Source organism: Xiphophorus maculatus, chromosome 20, assembly GCF_002775205.1.
Source record: "Xiphophorus maculatus strain JP 163 A chromosome 20, X_maculatus-5.0-male, whole genome shotgun sequence".
NCBI classification, from domain to species: Eukaryota; Metazoa; Chordata; class Actinopteri; order Cyprinodontiformes; family Poeciliidae; genus Xiphophorus; species Xiphophorus maculatus.
In genome coordinates, this window is record NC_036462.1 from 9,184,305 (window position 1) to 9,204,404 (window position 20,100).

At 37.7% G+C, this 20,100-nt stretch overlaps 2 protein-coding genes across 4 annotated transcripts; both read right to left on the reverse strand.

Annotated features, from left to right (window-relative positions):
* Nucleotides 1–509: 509 nt before the first annotated feature.
* On the reverse strand, nucleotides 510–7,485 carry sh2d5 (SH2 domain containing 5). 2 transcript variants are annotated; one of them, XM_023325107.1, is made up of 10 exons: nucleotides 7,244–7,485; nucleotides 6,806–6,861; nucleotides 6,652–6,732; nucleotides 6,507–6,581; nucleotides 6,157–6,303; nucleotides 3,712–3,912; nucleotides 3,250–3,433; nucleotides 2,846–2,948; nucleotides 2,600–2,759; nucleotides 510–1,432 (listed from the first exon to the last, which is right to left on the reverse strand). In XM_023325107.1, exons 2-10 carry the CDS (start codon nucleotides 6,854–6,856, stop codon nucleotides 1,241–1,243), a joined length of 1,194 nt encoding a protein of 397 aa, XP_023180875.1. In that variant the 5' UTR covers nucleotides 6,857–6,861; nucleotides 7,244–7,485; the 3' UTR covers nucleotides 510–1,240. The 2 variants fall into 2 exon arrangements, with proteins under 2 accessions (XP_023180875.1, XP_023180874.1); XM_023325106.1 differs by having other exon boundaries at nucleotides 6,806–6,884.
* Nucleotides 7,486–9,504: 2,019 nt separating this feature from the next.
* On the reverse strand, nucleotides 9,505–18,398 carry hp1bp3 (heterochromatin protein 1 binding protein 3). Of its 2 annotated transcripts, XM_005802185.2 has the most exons (13): nucleotides 18,290–18,398; nucleotides 17,797–17,877; nucleotides 17,305–17,464; nucleotides 16,064–16,132; nucleotides 15,793–15,949; nucleotides 15,564–15,707; nucleotides 14,670–14,729; nucleotides 13,771–13,910; nucleotides 12,928–13,018; nucleotides 12,586–12,745; nucleotides 11,264–11,375; nucleotides 11,026–11,178; nucleotides 9,505–10,937 (listed from the first exon to the last, which is right to left on the reverse strand). In XM_005802185.2, the coding sequence occupies exons 2-13, from the start codon at nucleotides 17,861–17,863 to the stop codon at nucleotides 10,352–10,354; spliced, it is 1,899 nt and encodes a 632-aa protein (XP_005802242.1). In that variant the 5' UTR covers nucleotides 17,864–17,877; nucleotides 18,290–18,398; the 3' UTR covers nucleotides 9,505–10,351. The 2 variants fall into 2 exon arrangements, with proteins under 2 accessions (XP_005802242.1, XP_005802243.1); XM_005802186.2 differs by lacking the exon at nucleotides 16,064–16,132.
* Between the last annotated feature and the right edge of the window lie 1,702 nt (nucleotides 18,399–20,100).

A 20,100-nucleotide genomic window follows, 5' to 3' on the forward strand; every position in this document is an offset into this window, starting at 1 on the left:
GTAACGGTTTTCTGTCAGTCTGCGCCCGGCTGCTTCTGAGGAGAACAATTCCAAAAGAAAATGCACACGGTGTGGGGCAAATAAAGTTGCCGAAACTGAAGAAGGACTCCTATCTGTTTCGTGAGTGCAACAATACAAACTTGTAAGTTCCGAGTATTTTTTTTTTTTTTTTACTTCAATAAGCCTAACAATATTTTAAAATTCATTTTATAACTTTTTTATATACATATATATATAAGAAATCTTAGACTTTAAATCTTAGCTCACAAATGAGCATTAGTGAAAAACTTAGATCTTTTGAAACTTTAGCTTAATCTGAAGTATTTATACACACTGAAACAAGAAATCAAAATGACTATTCTTTTATAATTTGCTTCTTTGAGAAAAAAAACAACTTCTTTATGGCATCAAAAAATTAAGCTGTCTTGTGTTACTGTTGTAAATGTAACCTGGTGCTTTTTTTGTCAAACATTAAAAAAGAAATTGCAAGGTTGAATTATAATCCAATGTTGAGTAAAATGTTGCATTTAATTCATGTAATTCAAGGCATAAATCATAGGACACATATTTTACTGAGATGTGGACTAAAACGAAAGTCCATTATTTATTGTAAAATGGAGATAAAAAAATGTATGCTGACTGGTCATAAAAATAACTAATCAGAAATTATGGACTAGAAATCTTCCACCATCACAGACAATCTTGATGTGCTCTAAACTTTGTTACATTAAACTGCACATAATATGATGGACTGAAAATAAAGTGCAACATCATATACAATCTCTTAAACACAGAGTAATATGTAGACAAGATAAGGACAATCGGAGTAAAACATGGTTATTTACTTAGGTAACATCTTTAGAAGATTTTAGGGGGGGGGTGAGGAAAAAGTAAGACCCAGCAATAAAATCCACACTTAAAGGGGGTATATTTAAAAACATTTAAATGTCAAATGCCTTACAGACTTGTAAAAATACTTTAAAATTTTACTTTACATAAAAGCTGCAAGCACTCAACATTATCTCTGACAAATAAGCTGCCCTGATGGAATCTGGCGCATACAAAAGCATAGACATGTGCCAACACTGATAATAGGAGCACTGTGTTTTAGAGAGTGAAACATACCCAATATACCATGTGAAAATGCTAAAAATAAAAAATGTGCAAAAGAAAGAGATTCTCATATTTTGACTCATCTCATCTTGGCAGCTAATTTCTCAGGGTTTATTGCCTTTCACTTTTAGTGTGAACTTTTAACTCTGGCTTTGGTTGAGTTTTTGTATGGTTTTGCAGCTTGTTGTGTGTTGGTATTTTCTTCCCACTCATAACAGTGGTTCACACGTGCACAGCACAGTTGACAAGGCAGCTCATCCGGGGTCACCGAGTAGTATTCAATGAGTTCACCAAGGGAATGAAATTCTCTCCTGCATTTCTGCCACAAAAAAATCACAATTAAAATTAGACAGTATAGTTTTTAATATTTATTTTAAACATTTGACAACTTTTTGCATGAAAAGGGAAATTCTTATTTTCCTTTTTATGCTAAAAGCTTGCAACATTGCACACAGGGAACCAAATTTCTAGTTTGTGTGTGAATATATATATATATATATATATATATATATATATATATATATATATATATATATATATATATATATATATATATATATAAATAAATTACAGTTCTCAGATGAAGAACTACACATTAAATTTTAGAGATTAATCTTTTAAAAGTTGAGGCCTACATGTAGCAAACAAACTTTAAGACTTCTGGATTTTTAAAACTGAAATATTTGGGAAATAATGGATGGCATCGTGGTTAATTAACACTAAACAGCATTACAACATAAACTTTTAAGCACAGTGGGTGGGTCATGGGGTTGGTGTTTTTTTGCTAACATTACTGGGCGCCTTGCAGTGATTTATTGACCATAGTCTCTGTATCCTAGAGTAATCTAAAGTCAAATTTGTGGCCAGCTGCTTGGCAGCTAAAACTGGGTCATGCAACAAGACAGTGATATGAAGCACAGCCGAAACAAATGTACAACTAAAGTTTTTAAAAAAGGAACGAAATCAAGAAGTTGCTATGGGTTATTGTTGAGACAGAGGCAGAACTGAAGTCTTGTTCCAGAACTGTAAGGAAATTGTGCCAAAACATACCAGTAAACCCCCAATAACAATTAAAATTTAACTACAACAGAAAATCCAAAGGGATAATGTCTTCTTCAAAGAGTTACTATAGGTGTGAGCAGGCAGGCAGGATCCTTTAGCAGTCTACAGAGCAGCAGATCTGAAGATGCCTCTCAGCGTTGCTGAATTACAGTCTCCAAATACAAAGTTGCTCATACTTGTAGACTGTCTTCTTCATTTTATGAGCCATCTTTCAATGCTCCAGAGCAGTCCCATAACAGAACTACCCTTTATCAGCTTGTGCAGCTTTTTTCAATCAATAGCAAAACTCTATAAGGCATAAAATCCTTTTTCATGGCACTGTGTCTATTATGCAATTGTATAAATTTATCAATAGTTTAGCACTGCATAACTGTGTACTTTTTATTGGCAAACAAGTGTAGTGACCATGTGTTATGATGATTACCTCCAACATGAACTTCCCTTTACGAGTGTTTTCTATAAGGTGGGTTTTCAGGCCAGAGGGGAAGCGAACGATAAGGGAACCACTTTTAGGTTTTTTGGGATGAGGGCACAGAAGGTATGATCCCATGACATCATCTGCCAGGAGGGAGTAGCTGCTGTCACTGCAGAGAAGAAAAAAACACTGATGCATTACCAACATAAAGGAATCTGGGAAAGCAAGATACTTATAGAACTTTGATATACTTACTTTGCAAGACCAGCCCAACTCCACACAGCCTGAGCCAATGCTTCCTCTGTTTCAGCTAAACTTGGAGCCCGGGATCTCACTGGCACATTGTCTTGACCCTTTTCTGTTTCAAATTTAAGAAAATGTGTAATCAATTTGAATTTTCCTTTTATCCCAAGGGAGGGAAAAGAAAGACACTCCATGGTAATTGTTAGTGTTGGAAGGCAGTCGGTGTGTGTCTATTCTTAACAGTAACATTTGTGAACGTAAACCAAACCGTGACAAACTCTGAAGAAATGTTTAACCATGTGTGAGCTCATCATCCACACCAAAACAGTGAGCAACAGCCCTGCACATAACACCAAACAGTCTGCTTTACCTAATTTCTTTGACTCTTGATAGCGCGCTGTGAACTCTTGGCCCACCTTGTGACACACTTAGTTGCTCGTGAACGCTGCGCTGTTTGAGTGGTGTGAAAGTGAAGGAGCGGTAAGCTCCAGAATGTAGTCCTTTGGCGCGGATGACTTTCTTCCGCGTCAGTGAGGGAGAGGAAGAGGAAAAAACATCATCTTGGCTGTCAGGAAGGTCATTGGATGACTTCTTAGATTTCTAAATTAAAAACAAACAAAAAAAAGTAATCTAGTGCATGTGGATAAAATTGGAGACACCTAAACCAGAATGTAATTTGTTGTTTTAACCTTGTGGGTTGTATATAACCAAGCTTTATTTAATTAAAAGTAAATAGAATTTCAAGCAAGTTTAGATCTTTTTAAATAATGTGTCAAACAATGCACAAATCTATCAAAAGATATCAAATTCTCAAACAATCGTTTCAGAAATTAATTAAATGTTTAGTTTAATTAACTGAAAGAGTTGAGGTTCCAAACCTTTGTGCTTAACCGCAGTCCTCGAAAAGGAGCTCTTCTAAAGGAAACTAGGGCACTGACGCTAAGAGGGAAGCCGTGGTTGAGCAGCGAGGGATTACGCTGCGGCAATGACCCACTGGAGCTTTCTTGCGCCTCTTCTGGATGTTTCTCCAAATAAAACAATTGGAAACATCGGCAGAGTAGCAAATTCAAGAACTGAGCCTGTGAGAAATAAGGGAGAGAGAAAATTTTTTAAAAATTGGTTCTCCAGCTCATAACTTGTAAATAGATTTCAACATTATTTTGCAGAATTTCTAAACTCCTGAAATTAACCTGGAGGGAGGATGGGGAGAAAGTAGTTTTATGTAAAGCTATGAACAGGACTTTTGATGCATCTGAAGAAAGTGCAAGAAGCTAATTCTAGTTAGCAGACAGCGCATGAGTTTAATTTGCACTCCAATTTTGTTCTGTCAGCAATATCATTGAAGGTAATGATAAACTCATGAGTTGGTCTGATACAGTTTCAGGAGCCAAATGTAGCAGTGTGATTTCATATAATGAAATGTGATTTCATATAATGCAGAAAGCAACTGCACAGCACAAAATTATATTAATCACCTGGTTCTTCGATAAATCACTTTATATTACCACAATAAAGCTATTAACATATCTTGATATACTGCCATGCTAATATCTAAACAATTTCTGATCGTTTTGCCAAGAAGGTTAACAGAATACTTTTTCAGTGTTTTGATGCTAAACCGATCTTAAAAAGATATTTATTTTAGTCAAACCAATTTATGTACACATTTTTGCAAGAGGAGTGCACGATCTTTCATATAAACTGGAAGAAACTAACAGACTACAAAATAATATAGCAACTTTTTCCATAATGCCCAGTGCTGCTGGGGTTTTTTTTGGCTTCAAACTGAAGCAAAGCTTCCAAAGACAGGCAGAAATGGTCTTGGAACTTTATTTTTAAGATTCTTGTCTTAGTGTGTAGAAGATGATCGTTTTCACTCTGGAATAAAAGTACTGATTGTAATTCTAAAATATTGACTTTTCCATCCTTAAACCAATTTGTTACTAATATGGCAGAACAGTCAGGGTCATTAACCATTTAGATGATGTCTTGAGATGTTATTTTTTTCATGATTTGATTCATTTTGTGAAGTGCACATGATGCCGACACTCGGGTGCATCACATTTGGCATGGTCCAACTCAGTCTTTCAAACTTCCCTCTTTTTCAAATACTTAAATTTTAGATTCATTATACCACAGGAAATGTCTCCAAATTTGTAAACTCTTACCTGGCTCTTTATACATTTTTTTTATTACTGGCTTCTTCCTCTGATTGATGTTTTAGTCAGTGTTCCTACCCAACTTATGTGACTGCGGCACTTTCACTAAAACGCAGACATTTCTATAATAGAGAACCCATCTCCTCCCTAAATGATATGATGGTTAGACATCATACCATTGGATAAAACCATTGTTTATACTTAGATAAAACTGAACGGATCAACGTAAATCATCTGGAATTTGCACAAAAGGATGAACCAGACTTTGTGGAGATCCACAGTTGTCTTCCTGATATCTTGTCTAATTTCTCTATGATCTCACACCAGGACAAATTGTGTCTTAAAATACATCCAAAGGTGTTGCTCCAATTTGCTCAAAATGGAGCAAAGCTTCTGAATTCCAGAAGCTTACAAAGCCATAATCAAGCACAAGGCTTTCCCAGAATGTTTTGCAGCATGGTAAGCTAACTGTATATAAACTCTCAAATAGTTTTGGTAATTCTAGCTGACCTAAAATGGTATAATTAAGGCTAGTTATGTTAAAAAAGGAAGGAAAAAAGGCTGTGTATGTTTTCATACAGTGTGCATAAATATCTGGTTTCAACTGTATGTCCATTTTTTCTAAATGTCAAATTTTGCACGTTTTTCATGATCCTTCTCATTTTGAAATAAAATCTTTTCTTTTCCTTTTTCATAAACAAACGTCTTTCAGATGTAGCCTTTTTAGTTAAAATAACTCATCCTCAGATGTTTCGCCTTCAGAGTAACATAATGTTCTTTCCAAAATTACAGGTTATGCCCCTGCGTAATCATTCTCTATGGAAAAGAACATTATCATAGGTTATCATATGACATGCACATTGTTAGTCTACATGCTCCGTCTCATGTTAGTCACAGAACTTGATTTTTCCCCCCCAAATTACTTGAGTGTCCTGTTGGGATCAAATACATTTGTTTGCGATTTCTAGTTTTCTTTGTTTGTTATTCAAAATGCTGGAAAGTGTATGCAGTAAAGTAGTTTAAATTTCTATATTATGTATAATGTTTTAGACAAATGGAGTTTAAATGTGATCATTTCTGTTATAAAAGCACATTTACACAGTTTTTCAGTCAGAAAATTAACAGAGCAACATTTTATTATCCCACTTTGAAGAGATTCCTTACCGCTCGGGCATGTCTTGCCTTAAAGACATGGCAGTAAAGTTGGCCGTAGGTGCTGCCTGGGTTATGGGAGACGAAGGCAAACTGGCCATCAATTGGGCGGGCGGTAGACAGAGAGACTCTTCGCAAAGCATGAGCCATTAGGAGGGTCTTTGGACCAGGAAGACATCAAAGAGTCAGACAAACAGAAACATAAATGCCATTTGTTTGAAATCACGTTTGAAACAATGCAGGTTGTGATAGTTATGCAATAAAATCAAGTCAAGACTTATTTAAAAAAATGAGATGTGATTGAAAGAAGTTGAAGCAGGTTGTTATACTGGATGTTTTTAACAACAAAAAAATACACTTACCATTTCATCCTCATCATAGATTTTCACCCCTTTGAGTGAGAACTTCAAGGTGACCGGCCTGATTTTCTTGCAAGCCTGGTTGTCAACAAACTGTGCGTTAGATTTCTTTTTACAACTATGATTGAAATATCAGCAACGGACTCACCTTTAAGTACTTCAGCTGTGTGTGCAGCTGCTTTATTTGATCATCCAAGCAGCAGTCATCCACAAGAAACGACCCAACATACTTTCCCAGACAAAAGACAAGTTTAAGAAAACCTACAATTATACTTCAATATACAGGTGATGAGTTTTCATACCTCTGCTGATCGTGTCACTGTGCCATCGTCTGTAGTTTGTGTCTCTCCCATGCTGCCTGTTTTATCCAGCAACAAAAACCTCACATAGAAAAACAGTTCAAAAGGATGTTAAATGCTTATCACGTTACAATCCGGATTTTGTCCCGTTTGGAGGTTCGTTTGAATTAGAGCGAAGGATTACTGCGCTCACTTCGCTTTCTTTTGCACAATTTTAATCACTGCAGATTGTTGTTTTTTTTTCCTCTTTCATTTATGTTTTGTTTGTTATTACTGTTTGTTATTACCATCTCAAAATGTCCAGGAAAAACACAAGAATGCGGCGTGTAAACCTGAGCAATTTCCGTTCAGTTTACTGAAAGGTCTCGACTTGAATTTCAGCCCGCTGGGTCTCAAAAAAAAAAAAAAAAAAAGAAACAACTTAAAATCACAGATACTTACGTTTCTGAGTCGGAACCTCAATGCCAATCTTCGTCTTCTATGTGCCTGGTTGTGGCAGCAGACACACCGAGGTCCGCTTCACCTTTACCTGCTGCTCGGCGGCTCAGGTGCGCAGTCAGTCCGAGGCGTGTCTGTGTGAAGGGAGCTGAAAATGAACCTTTTTTTCTCTCTCAAGATGTGGAAGACGGCGGAAGACAACAGCCCGAGTCAAACCCCCCGCCCTCCAGCTGTTTCTTCCCAGAAATTCTTTCCCAGGCAGCTCCTCACACATTCCTGCTTCTTGCTCAATACGAAACTCAGGAGTTCAGTGAAAACATTCAAGCAAGTCCTCCTCAAAAGTTTTGCCCTGATGGGTTTTGGCTAAATTACCTAAAGCTCAAAACAAACCAAACACCGAAACTACCAGCAAAGCAAATGAACAATGAACAAAGATCTTCATGTTGTTGTAGTATGAGACTTATATTGTTTGTTTTTTTGGTTTGTTTTTTACGTTGACATTAGCCTAAAATCTAAAGAACAGGAGCGCACCCAAGTGGCAACAGTCGCCTCTTAATATAGTCATAATGTTCTGGCTTCTGTATATTTGTGGCATTTCAGGTGCATCTCTAAAAATTAAATTATCATCGAAACGGTAACCATTTCTGCAGTTATTTTAAAAAGCATAATCATAGCCAGACGTATTTCAAGTATTTATTTTAGTTAAATACACTGCTCAAAAAAATAAAGGGAACACTTAAACAACACAATATAACTCCAAGTAAATCAAACTTCTGTGAAATCAAACTGTCCACTTAGGAAGCAACACTGATTGACAATCAATTTCACCTGCTGTTGTGCAAATGGAACTTTGTACAGAACAAAGTATTCAATGAGAATATTTCTTTCATTCAGATCTAGGATGTGTTATTTGAGTGTTCCCTTTATTTTTTTGAGCAGTGTACATTATTATGACTCACAGTCAGGATCGCAGCTTCTGAGATACATGCCTCTGTCTTCAATCACCTCATTTACACATGCTGTTAAATACAGACAATGCCGACTGGAAATATTTTTTACGCCATTGATTTGGCGTAGTGTCACTCATCTTCCTCTTTGCTTTTTAAAACTTTGCGGCAGACAGATGCCCTGGTTATGGACTTAATGAAACGCAGTGGACCACAGCCAGGACTTTGATGCCCAATAATCATTAACTGTGGAAACCTGGACCCCGCCTCTCCAGTTTTCCTCGTTTTAATAATGAAATGCAAATTTGACCCTTATCTGAAAATAGGACTTTGAACCACTGTTTAACAGTTGAGTCATTGTCTCCTTAGTCTAGGTAAGATGCTTTTGACAATGGTTCAGGAGTGGCTTGACAAGAAACTGCGACAGATGTAGCAGATGTAAATGGTTTTGTTCCCAATCATCTTAATAGTCATCTCTTACATCATTTTCTTCAGCAGTTTTCCTTCCATGAATATGTTTGGGTGCAGCTAAGAGGTTCCTTTAGCTGATGAATGAATAGATCTATATAAATGAGCTTTCTTTTTCAAATTAAAGATAATCTGAAAATGGTACACCAAGATCCAATTTCTGATACAAACCAATTTATTTTATAATTACTTCAGAACAAGAATGATGCCAGAATGGGTTCCTCAATTTTTTTCTCTTGACTTTTCCCTTCAGGGTTCACTACTCCATGTTTGTGGTTTGAATATTTGATTTGGCTTAGGTTTTTATTGTCAGATTCCCTTCCTGACACAATCCTCTACATTTATTCAAACCTGAAGTGATTCCAGGCACAAGGAATTGCTTGAACTGCTAGTTTGCCTGTGAAAACGGTTTTGATTATGTGCAAGTCAATCAATACACAGTACTTAAGTCACAAAACCTTAGACTGTTTTACTCATTTAAAATGATTAATAAAAAAACTAGTTTGCCTTGAACTAAATTTGGATACTGGAGATTTTGAAATAGTTTATGATTGAATGAATAATGACATTTCTTTCTACTGCTAAATGAAAGAAATGTCTTTAGAATAATGTGCTAAAGTTACATTATTCAAATGTGGCTCATTGCACTTAAGGGCAATATTACATTGAATGCAAGGTTCAAGTTAAAAAAAATAGAAAGGGAAAAAAGAGATTCAGCAAAACTCATGGAAAATAACAGTTAAAATCTGAAAATGTGGGTGACAAATCTGGAGACAGATTATCTTTTCTGCTCAAAGATACCCAGAGAGCAAATCAGATCCAAGCAGCTTACAAAAAACCCCAAACAGATTACAAATATAGCCATTTTATTAATGACTTGGAAAAAAAGCATAACACAGGGAATACATGCATGCAGGGTATGTGTGAGCTGGTATCCTCCATTTCTTACAATGCAAATGTATTATAATTTGGAACTAAATAACAGCTGTGAAGCTATTAAAACCAATGTATATGCTTGATTACATACAGACATGTTATTTTATTTGTGATTTCAATATTAAGTGTTTTTTCCCCTCATTTAAAATCAACAGGGCAGCTGGTTGAACATGAAACGTTCCCAAAAGTATAAAGATTACGAATATGGATAAGATTTCAGACTCCAATCCTGTACTGGCCACACTGTACAGGATTGGAGTTTTAAGACACTGGACAACAGTCTAAATTTCTCTCTTTTATAGAGCAGCAACACTGACAGTCTAAGGTCTTTAACCTCTTAATAACAATAAAAATAAATCTGACACTTCCGCCTTAGAAAGAACACTGAACTCTCTTTTGTTGGGATTAGGAATGTGAGCCACCAGCACTGAGTGGATGAACACATACAAACAGAAGTCAAGACATGGTACTAGTTACAGTATGGTGAATTTTGCTATGCTTTCCCAAACTGGCAGCTTTAACGGCAAGACTAACCAAGCTGTTCTACACATCATGAAAAAAGTACTTCAACACACCCTCAATGCACGGCTAACGCAACTGTTAAGATAATGTTCTTACTCTACAGTAAAAAACAAAACAAAATGAACGTTAAAACTACAGCCCTCTAAAACAGAGAAAACAATGGTAAAAATAGAGAGAGCATTGAAACAAAGCTGCAGACTGTTCAACACAGCCCAGTTTCTGGAAGGCGCTCATGGGTTCAGTATCTTCCTCTCTTGGACTTTCGAGCTGACTGTTTGCTGCTTTTCGGGTTTTTTTGGAGGTCCGCTTTCTTGGGAGGCGGAGGTTGTGCCTTTTTTTTGGGCCCACCTCTGGCTGCCTGCTTTTTGGGCGTGGGCTCCTTGGGCGTGGGGGGGGACGACTCTTGAACTTTGGGTCGCTTTGATCCGCTTTTCGTTGTCTCCTTTAGAACTTTCGGCTCCTCAGGGAAGGACTCCTCGGTTTTTATCCGCCTGGAACCACTTTTTGTCGTCGCCTTTTCAACTTTGGGCTCGTCCGGGGACGACTCTCTGGATGGGGGTTTCCTGGAGCCTTTTTTGCTTAGCTTTTTAACAGCTGGTGTTTTAGACTTTCTTGAAGGAGCCCCTTTCTTCACAGGTGTTGCTTTAGGTGTTGATACAGTTTCCTTTTTCGGTGGGTTCCTTCCCGATCTCACAGTTTTCTTGACAGGCGACTTCTTTGCAAGTGCTCGACCTTTACCTCCAGCCTTCGACTTACTGACGCTGCGGGGTTTCTTGGCTGGCGGAGGGCGCCGAGCCTTAGGTGGAGGCCTCTTGTTAGGTTTCCTAAGAGTGATTTCAAGAGTTAGATGCTGCAACAAAAAAGTGTAAGCTTACTATGAAAAAAAATAAAATAAAAAAAGTTTATAGTTACCTCTTACGAACTGGAGCCTCATCTTCTGACTCTTCTTCCTCAGATTCCTCTTCCTCCTCCTCATCTTCTTCGTCTGAAGAATCTGTAAACCGCTTCCGCTTGACTGTTTTTGTTGGAACATCTTTAAACTTGTCTGGATACAGGGTTGTAGGGCTATGACAATAACAAAAACAAAAATCTATGCCTCAGTACATGTTAATATATTTAATTATTTTATATTTTTTAAATTGTGGTTTACCTTGGATAAAACGGAAAGGAGAGCTGATAAGTCCCTGTGAAACCGTGACCAGTTATCTGCTCCATCCAGCCCAGAACTTTACACTTGGTCAGAGTCCTCCTCAAATTGGCCACTGAAGACGAGAGTTCCCATTTTAGTAACATATGTCTGTTTAGGTTGTTTAAAAATGTATTTTAAAGGTGACTTATAATTATACTTCCAAGAACAAGTTTTGTATAGCCCATAGAACTAGCCAGACATGTTTATAATTTTTTTTTGTACAAAATAATTCTTAGATAATTAGATTTTAGTCTCGTCAGTTTTGCCTATTTTGAGCTCCTTTCAGAATGAGCCGTTTCAGGGCCTCTTGTCACTTTATGTCTAAATAAGCTGCTGCTGGCCACACCACTATACTCACTGTTTACACTTGCATGCAAAAATGGCTGCAAACAGTCGTGCAATTATACAACCATACATCTTTGATAAGCAGAAGTAGAGTCTTCTGCTCAACCAACAAAAATGCAGCAAGTGGTTTCGGAATGGCAAGTCAACAAACAAAGCACTCGTCTTTTTTAGCGCACACAGAAATAAAACCAGCTGACCAAACGTCCTGGAGCTCAGCTTGGGTTGCTAAGTAATGGGCAGGGCTTTGCTCAGGTTGCTTGGCAACAGGCTGTACATTGCCCGTTAATTAGTAATATTGCATTCCAAAGGTTTCTGAAACCGCTAATTTTTCAGACACCATAAAACAAAAAACAGCTGGGTGTTTTGTTTTTTTAAACACTTTGTTTTCAGAAGTAGTAGAAACCCAAATGGAAGTACAAAATTGTGCAAAATGTGAATTTTACATAATAGGTTGCCTTTAAGTTCCAAGCAAAACTGGAATTAAGTTTATTGTCCACTAAAGCAAGAGTTTGTGTGACACAATGTAATTATATAAAAAAAGAAAACGAAAACAAGTGAAGACTTATAAGTCTCACAATGCTCACTTTAAAATGGATTTCTTCAGATTAAAACTGGCTCTGCATGTTTTGAGGCTGATCAGTCATCCAGCACCTGTGCACATGCCTGATCATGCTGAGACTTTATGAAAGGTTTAAGTAATAAGGTTTCTGAAGCAGTGGTCTTCCTGGAATGCATGAGGAAATCTCTTTGGCGTTTGACTGATGTTGAACCTTTATTGGAGATGCATGTTTGGTTTAAGTTCACCCTCATTTTGCAGGGATATACTCTAAGAAGCCTTTAGGTTTAGTATCCACACTAACAGTGAAAATATTTAAGTATATAATCCTTTTTAAGTTAGGCCAGCTGAGGACTGTGAACATGGACAGACAGGAACTTACCCAACAAGTTCTCCTTAACATCCTTGTTGGAGTCTACGAGATATTTGCGCAGGGATGTAGTGCTGCAGGTTTTGGGCTCATTCATAGCTGTGATCGCAACCGTGATAGCATCTTCCAACGTGCTGCCTTTCAGCTGAGACTCTTTGGCAGCTCGCTTCAGCTGGGAAGGAAACAATACAGGAGACATGAACAAATGTAACTTTGACAACATTTGCATAATAGAACAGCAACAGTAAAAAAAGAAGTATATGAAAAATAATCAGTCAATCATGTTTTTTTAATAAATGGCTTCATTTGGAAAATGCTAACATGGTGAGATTAGAGGAGTATTTGAAGATTTACCTGGAAGGTTCCTCTCGCTCCTGTCCCTGTGATTTGCTCCAGGTGTCCTTTCTCTACCGCCCTTACCAGGGCTGTCTTCAGTAGATCAGGCCTTAGATAAAAACAAGGCTATCAACTCAACTCATCTAATCAAAGGACAATTCTTATAGTAGATTCCCATCTCCCCAATTATTCCTTTAGCTGTAATGGTGTGATTCATGAGGATTTGGTTCATCGAGAGTTCGATATATTGAATCAATTATAGGAACAGCCCGATTTACGCAACGTGTGACAATATTTAGGTCTTTTGTGGGCAAAGATGGAAAAATAGCGGAGTAATAATGTTACCCTACAACAAGTAAGACATGTTTATGTTTCAAAGATATTCAGGAGTTTTGGAGCTATGATGCACTGATGTTGACAGCCAAAATGAATATTGATGTTATGGCCATTAACCGATATTTCCAAATATTGCCCACATTTCAACACATTGGGAAAAAAACAAACTCCAGACTAGCATGACTAATCTTGGACCCTCCAAAAACACATGTCAAAATGATGGAAATAAATATAACTTGTTAATTTTGGCCCAGTTTTATTTAATTGGACAAATTAAATAAATTTAAAAAAAGACCAACATCTGCTGATACCGATGTTGATGTCAATATAGTGTGCATCCCTAAACTAAAGTTTGCAGGACAGTGTCTGCACGATCAGAGTTGGAGATCCCTGTAAGAACCATTTACCAATCTTAATTTTCTTTTAAAAGGAGATTTGTAATAATTGCAACATGTGACTTATACTGGACAATGTAGAAAACAAAGGTTAAGGAGAGCTGAGCACCCCGAGGGATCCCTGTCACACCTGTTTTCAATGTTGAGGCTGGGGAAGTGCTGCTCCAGATACTTCTTGATCAGATTGTAAGAGGCCTCTTTGGGCTCACAGAGCCGAGTGATGATGAGAGGAAGGGCGTCTCCCAGAGGCTCCTGCTTCGGAACGCCTTTCTAGAAACGTTGTGAGATGGAGCAGAATTAGATCTGAGCGCAGGTCAGTGCAAGACGAGACCATACACTATGTGCTGACAATCAATTTTGAGTAACTAAGATACACTAATATTTTCTTCCCTCTTGACAAATTAAAAATGTTTCACAAATTGTGTTTCAAAAACTCTGCAATCAATACCCAGCTATGACCAGCCAACATTTTGTTGACTAATTAATATTACATGTGATCAGCATAACTACAGGATGTAAGGCTTAAAGAAATTATTGGCAAACCACAACTGTATAACAGTAACTGGATAATACTATACAAAAGACATATCACATTGTGGAACAATATGTCAACAGTTTTAATATTATGAGATCTCATGCCATAAAATTGAGATGTGACTGTTGATGCAAAACAAACAAAAAAAACAGCCATTTTCAGTAACTGGCCCTTTAATCTTTAAATGTATTTTTTCAAATCAGGAAAGCACCACAAGAGTTACTACGTCACACCAACATTCTGCTGTAGTACTTAAAGCTTCTTGTTATCTGCTGCCACATTGAAGTTCTAAGGTCACCTAGAGGCTTTACTTGGACCAGAGTGTGGGTACTTTTCATTCTCCAACAGCTAAATATAAACATGAGCAAACCTGACTTTAATGTGGACCCAATATAGGCAAAAAAATTGTTTGAGAACTTGTGAGACAGCACACAGTTATTCCAGGAAACAGTCCAGCTTAAAAAGGTTGTAAGGACGTTTCTACGGCAACACACCTTAGATTGGGGAAGTGCTTTTCCAATGGCGAAGGTTCCTGAAAGGCCTTTACCCTTCAGCTGGGAGACGGGAAAAACACAAATGAGGATTTATTTATAATCCTGTGACAGTTAGCCCAAGGTCGACCACAATGAAATTAAAAATGAACATTTGCAACAAATTAGAGGCTTAATCTTTTAGATAAGTGAAGACTGTAAGGATGGACAGAAAGTGTACATATAATTGTACTGAACATCTAAACTCATTTGAACATCAATAAAGTGTTTTAGTATTGGCACCCCTACCACATAAAACAAAGGTGCAACCAAAAATAAATAAATAAGTCTAGCGCTAGCTGGAGAAATGAGTCGTGTTCTTTTGCCAAAAGAACACAACTAGAGAAAGCCAAAGACAAAAGAGAAAGTCTAAAAAACAAACATCTCACGCCACTCCATTTTTGTTTACATTTCATAAAGTTGTGATCAGCATCTTCTTCAAATGTTTTTATTTTGTTTTCTTTAATAGTTCTTGGTGCAGTGTAAAAAACACCTATAGCATAAGCGTTTCCAGACTTTATTTTTATGCTACTTTTTGAGATCTTTTAACCCATTTCCTCATAAAATCTATTGCAGTGCTTTGATTTTACAGATCTGGCAGATATTACGACTGAAATGTGACAAGTGAAACTAAAGGTTTACTCATGATTTGCTATAGAGGGTACTTGGGGGAGTTACCTTTTTCACACAGGGACAGGTAGGTTTGGATAGCTCTGTCCCTTAGCAAATTAAATAGTATAAAAATAAATTTTTTTTGTCCGACATCAAATTAGTTTGATAAAAAAAAAATTACACCAATCTACGAAAGGGCACAACCCTTTTCAAAAGTGTTGTAGGAGAAGTTTAAAAACATTTTACCTGTTTGATGGTGCCCTTTTCCAAGTGTTTCTTCATTGATTTCTTGATTAGAGTCTTCTTCTTGTGAAACTCCATCCCTGGGTATTTTTTCAACATATATTTCATGACGGACTGGAAGGACATCCCAGACCTCTCATTGGAGGACTGCAAGGGAAACAAAAAGTATTCAAAGAAACAAATGTTGCCAAAAGACGACCAAGACCAAGATGAGCTCAGAGTTGGTACACACCCCTATTGCTTCGACAAGGACGTTTTCCACTTTGTTCTGCGTGCCTGCAAAGTTGGACACGGGGATTTTTTTGTGTGTGGTGACGCTAGCCCATGCAGGAATTGTCCGTTTCACCTTCTTGGATTTGGATTTCTTATGCTTGATGCCATCTTTCATCCTGCCACCAGAAGGAGCAACACAAGTTCAGTGAAGGGGGATGGGTCAGTGCGGTTCAAGCGATATTTCACTGTGATCGTTACCACCCTTATCCTTATCTTTATCACATCCTCACCTTAGAAGGAGAACATAGCAGTGTGTTGAGCACTGTCCAGCCGCGCAGTCCTGGCATTTCACATTATGTCTGTTTGTCACCGGCAAGAGAGACAAAATTAAGTTTCAGAACATCGGTCTCAATGACCACAACGGTAATTTGAGCTGAAATGCCACCAATCCAAGAGCTGACAGATGCAAAATTACTTATTGAAGTCTGGGAGAAGAGGAGGAGGAAGAGGGTAAAGTTTACAAAAAGAGTTAATCAAATATTACCCAAGTGCCTTCATCTAAGAGTTTATGAACAAAACATAATTGCAGCTAATATTTCCAAGAGTTAATTGTTGTCAAGTTTCCATAAAATTTGCGCTTTACTTTTTTAAATGGCTAGTGTGGCTGTAAAGAGTTAAAGATTAATATGTTTGAAATATTACCACTGAATAGTACAGTTGCAAGTAATTACTGCAAAATCTTATTGTAAAGCTAACGCTATCCTCTGTGCACTAAAGTTAAGTTCATTGTAACCATTTTATCATTTTATAACCCTTTCTTTGTTTTTAGTGAGACAATTTGCCCAGAGACAATGGATGGAAAACAGCCAGTTGGCTAATTCTGATGCATTTACAGCAAAGTTAATGCACATTGTCCCTGCCAAATAAATAAATATCTTTAAAAACAGGAATGCCCTAATTGATAACAAGGCTTAGTTTCAGCACATCAGCTTGTTTTTCAAAGTTCCACTTAGTGGCTTTTGTTGTTCCAATTAAAAATAATTTAAACTTTACAATAATGCAGACAGTCAAGCATATGGGCTGAGACTGCAGACCTGCCAACTTGTAAAACACAGAATAATCTGTTCTGCATGAAAAAATAAAATAAAAAAACCAAGAGAGAAAAATCACAAGGACGCAGATTGATGCTGCTCCAAAAATAAACTTTTGTTGCATTGAACTGTGCAGTGACAAACCCTAGTGGGCAGACACTTCCTGTCCAAAGAAAACAAACCAAAGACAGAGGACATTGTCTTCTCCTCCTGGACTCCTCCAAGACTGTGAGCACATCCGTCAGTTTGACTAATCTAGTGCAGGGAAATGGTTGTGGATGTGACAGGACTTCACATCTTTTAGGAATGGGACACTGCAACCACGTGAGCAGTCAGCTGTCATCCAACAGAGGTAAGGATAATTTAAAAAGATAAAAGTGCTATCAAAGTGAAATATCGCAGGGTTTTCACTTGCAACCCGGGTCTAGGTCGTAACTCACTCTTTCCCGTCTCCAGGTTCCTCCTTTGTCTCCAGGGGTCCGTCTTCTGCCTTCTCCTCGGTTTCTCCATCGCCCGATGCCTCCCCCTCTGCTGGGGCAGCTGAAGATGCAGCCTGCTCTTTATCAGCAGGGGGCGACTCTCCAGATGACGCCTCTTGTTCTTTGAAGTCAAAAAACAAACAGAACAATGAAGTGACAGCGAATATATTTTTTTTGCAGTAATATAAATGAACTGAAATGTATATATCCAGATGTTGAACTAAAACTTAAAAAAAGGAGTTATTCTATCTGATGAAATACTGTTAATGTGAATGTTATAAACTGTAAAGAAAAGTGTAAATAGTGAATAATAGCACCATGTTGAAGTTAAGATCAATCCTAAAACAGAGTAGTGTGGGCCGAGCTCTTAGTGAGATATTCGTGGGTGGTGCTGCTCAGGGGTCCACGGATAGGGGAGGGGAGGAGACGAGGGATGTCCGACCCCGGCCTCACCTTTCTCTGCAGCCGCAGAGGGAGCCTTCTCCTGGGTTGGAGTTGCGGCTGCTCGGCGAATCGGCATCACAGACGATTATTCTGAACGAAACGGAGAAGCCATATGCATGAGCATGAACATTTGTTTATGTGCGTGCTTCCAACGAGCCAAACCCACTTCATTCATTTCCTCCACCTGAAACTGGAGGTGCAATTCGCCTCTCGCGAAAAGCACGACCCCCTTCAAAACCCGCGTCAACAACCCCTCACACCCGCCAGCTTTACACAAACCCATCCCGTCCGCTCCAAACAATGAGCTGCAAATTTTTTTTTTTCGCCACATTCGCCATTTTGTCCGTGGGGTTGGGAGCACAGTAATGGCGTCGCACAAGGCACATAAAATTCATTTCAGTTGCACGGAGCAAAAACTCCACAAGCAGCGGCTTTTCCGAGCATGAAATCGATGCAAATTAATGTTCAGCAAAAAATGTGTTGCAACACAAAGCAAGCTTACCTTTCACTGCGCTGCTGACAAGTGAAATAGCTTCAGGTGAGATTTCTGCAGGATCCTTTATTTCGAATTCTCCGTTAACGAGCCCCGCCCCACTCGGACCGCTGATGACGTGCGGTGTCACGCTGCACGTCAGAAGATTCAAATCATAATAATAACAAAAACAGTGCTTTTATGGCTGAAATAAAAAAATAAAACTACCGTTTTTTCCCCAATAACCAAGTACAGCCGTAAATACGGTTTTAATGTGACAGTTTAGCTGCAGAAAAAAAAATAATCAGAACATTTCCCCCACATTTGAAGTGTTTTGATGTGGTTTTTGTCTTGGTTTTTTCAAGGTCTTTGAACGTGTCTTATCTGGTGACTAGACCGCTTGTTCAGAAGATTGGTGCCCAACACAAGCAATATACTAGCGATGCTTGAGATTTTTACAGAAACAGTTTTTGGCAATCATTTTTTATTTCCCTTTGGGGGTGAATATAGTGCTTTTTGAATTTGAATTGAAGATGACAAATATGGATTATTCCATCCCTTATTCAGTTGGAGTCATTAATAGGTCAGCGTCAAATGACTTAAAACAAATAAAGTCCACTGAAATTTTTTACAAGTTCCAGACTGAAAGCAGTCGTTATCAAAAAAACAAACATGTTTTTAAAATCCAAACACCCAGTCATCTCGGTGTGAATAGAGCCCCCTAGTGGTCTGTCACAACATCTAATTTTTTTTGGACAATAAAATTAAGAAGTCATTCTTTTCTAACTTATTTCCCAGGAAGACCCTCTTGGTAACCATCTTTATCATTATCATATCAGATCTGTTTGTAGAGCTAAGAGTGAAAGAAAAATGTCTCGGATAAAAAATCCAAGGTAGTATAATAGAACTCATTTCTGTCGCATGATCCTTATTTCACCATGCTCACAGGTAATAGTTGCAACATAGGACCATTAAACTGAGAGCTTTCATGTAAATACATGTAGAACAAGACATAATTTTCTGTTGGAGACCAAGTGAAACCCAGCGGTCTCAAAATGTCAAAATGTTTGATTGTCCACCTAAAAACACTAAAAGGTGCAGTAGGTAATTTTTATTAAAAAATATGTTTTTTTTCACATATTTGTTAGAACTGTCCCTATGTCCTCCAGTAGAAAACAACACAGATAATCTGTGGAAAATAATTGAGCTCCCCTGCCGCCTCCTTGTGGTCCTACTGCCATTTGTAGCAATGCACTGCTCCCGGTATGAAACGACCAATCAGAGCCAAAAGGAGGGTCATATTCTACTGTCAGGACATAGTGACAGTTTTAAAAATGAGTATCTGTATTTTCAATTCTTAAGCTTTCAACTGATTCTTTCCGTAACGAAACATGAAAGTAAATATGTACATAAAGGCATATTTATGAAGAAAAACCTGATGGTCAAGTGAGACAAGCATAAACCTATTAAATCTTTAAAATATCATGATTTTATAGACACAGCTCCTGATAATTATCCATATTATCTTATTAAATTAAAATGCGTTAGGACTTCCCTAAACCCAAAGTTGCTACTTTAACTGGTCGTATTGAAGTAGGAGGTTGAAAACAAGAACATGCTCATTGTTAATATTCTGGATTCGGTGTGAACTTGCACTTAAAAATTGTCGCTTAAAATTTGCTAATAAGCTGTCAAGAACCTCCTTAGCTGTTCTGTTGTTTAATGGTGTACAGTAAATATGTATATAGCAGCATATTTATGAAATGAAAGCCCATTTTGTGACGTAAAAGCCACTATCTCAAAAAATGTAATAATTGCAAAACATCTGACTGAGTGGAGAT

Bases quoted from the DNA above. Each gene is read 5' to 3' on its own strand.
- hp1bp3 (XM_005802185.2), bottom strand. From the start codon at position 17,863: ATGCCGATTCGCCGAGCAGCCGCAACTCCAACCCAGGAGAAGGCTCCC. The intron at 15,708-15,792 runs GTGTGTACCAAC...TTTCCCTTGCAG, and splicing joins TCCTTGTCGAAGCAATAGGG to TCCTCCAATGAGAGGTCTGG. The intron at 10,938-11,025 runs GTAACTATAAAC...AATCACTCTTAG, and splicing joins GAGGCTCCAGTTCGTAAGAG to GAAACCTAACAAGAGGCCTC.
- sh2d5 (XM_023325107.1), bottom strand. From the start codon at position 6,856: ATGGGAGAGACACAAACTACAGACGATGGCACAGTGACACGATCAGCA. The intron at 6,733-6,805 runs GTATGAAAACTC...TGTCTGGGAAAG, and splicing joins CAGTGACACGATCAGCAGAG to TATGTTGGGTCGTTTCTTGT. The intron at 2,760-2,845 runs GTAAGTATATCA...TCTTCTCTGCAG, and splicing joins AGTTGGGCTGGTCTTGCAAA to TGACAGCAGCTACTCCCTCC.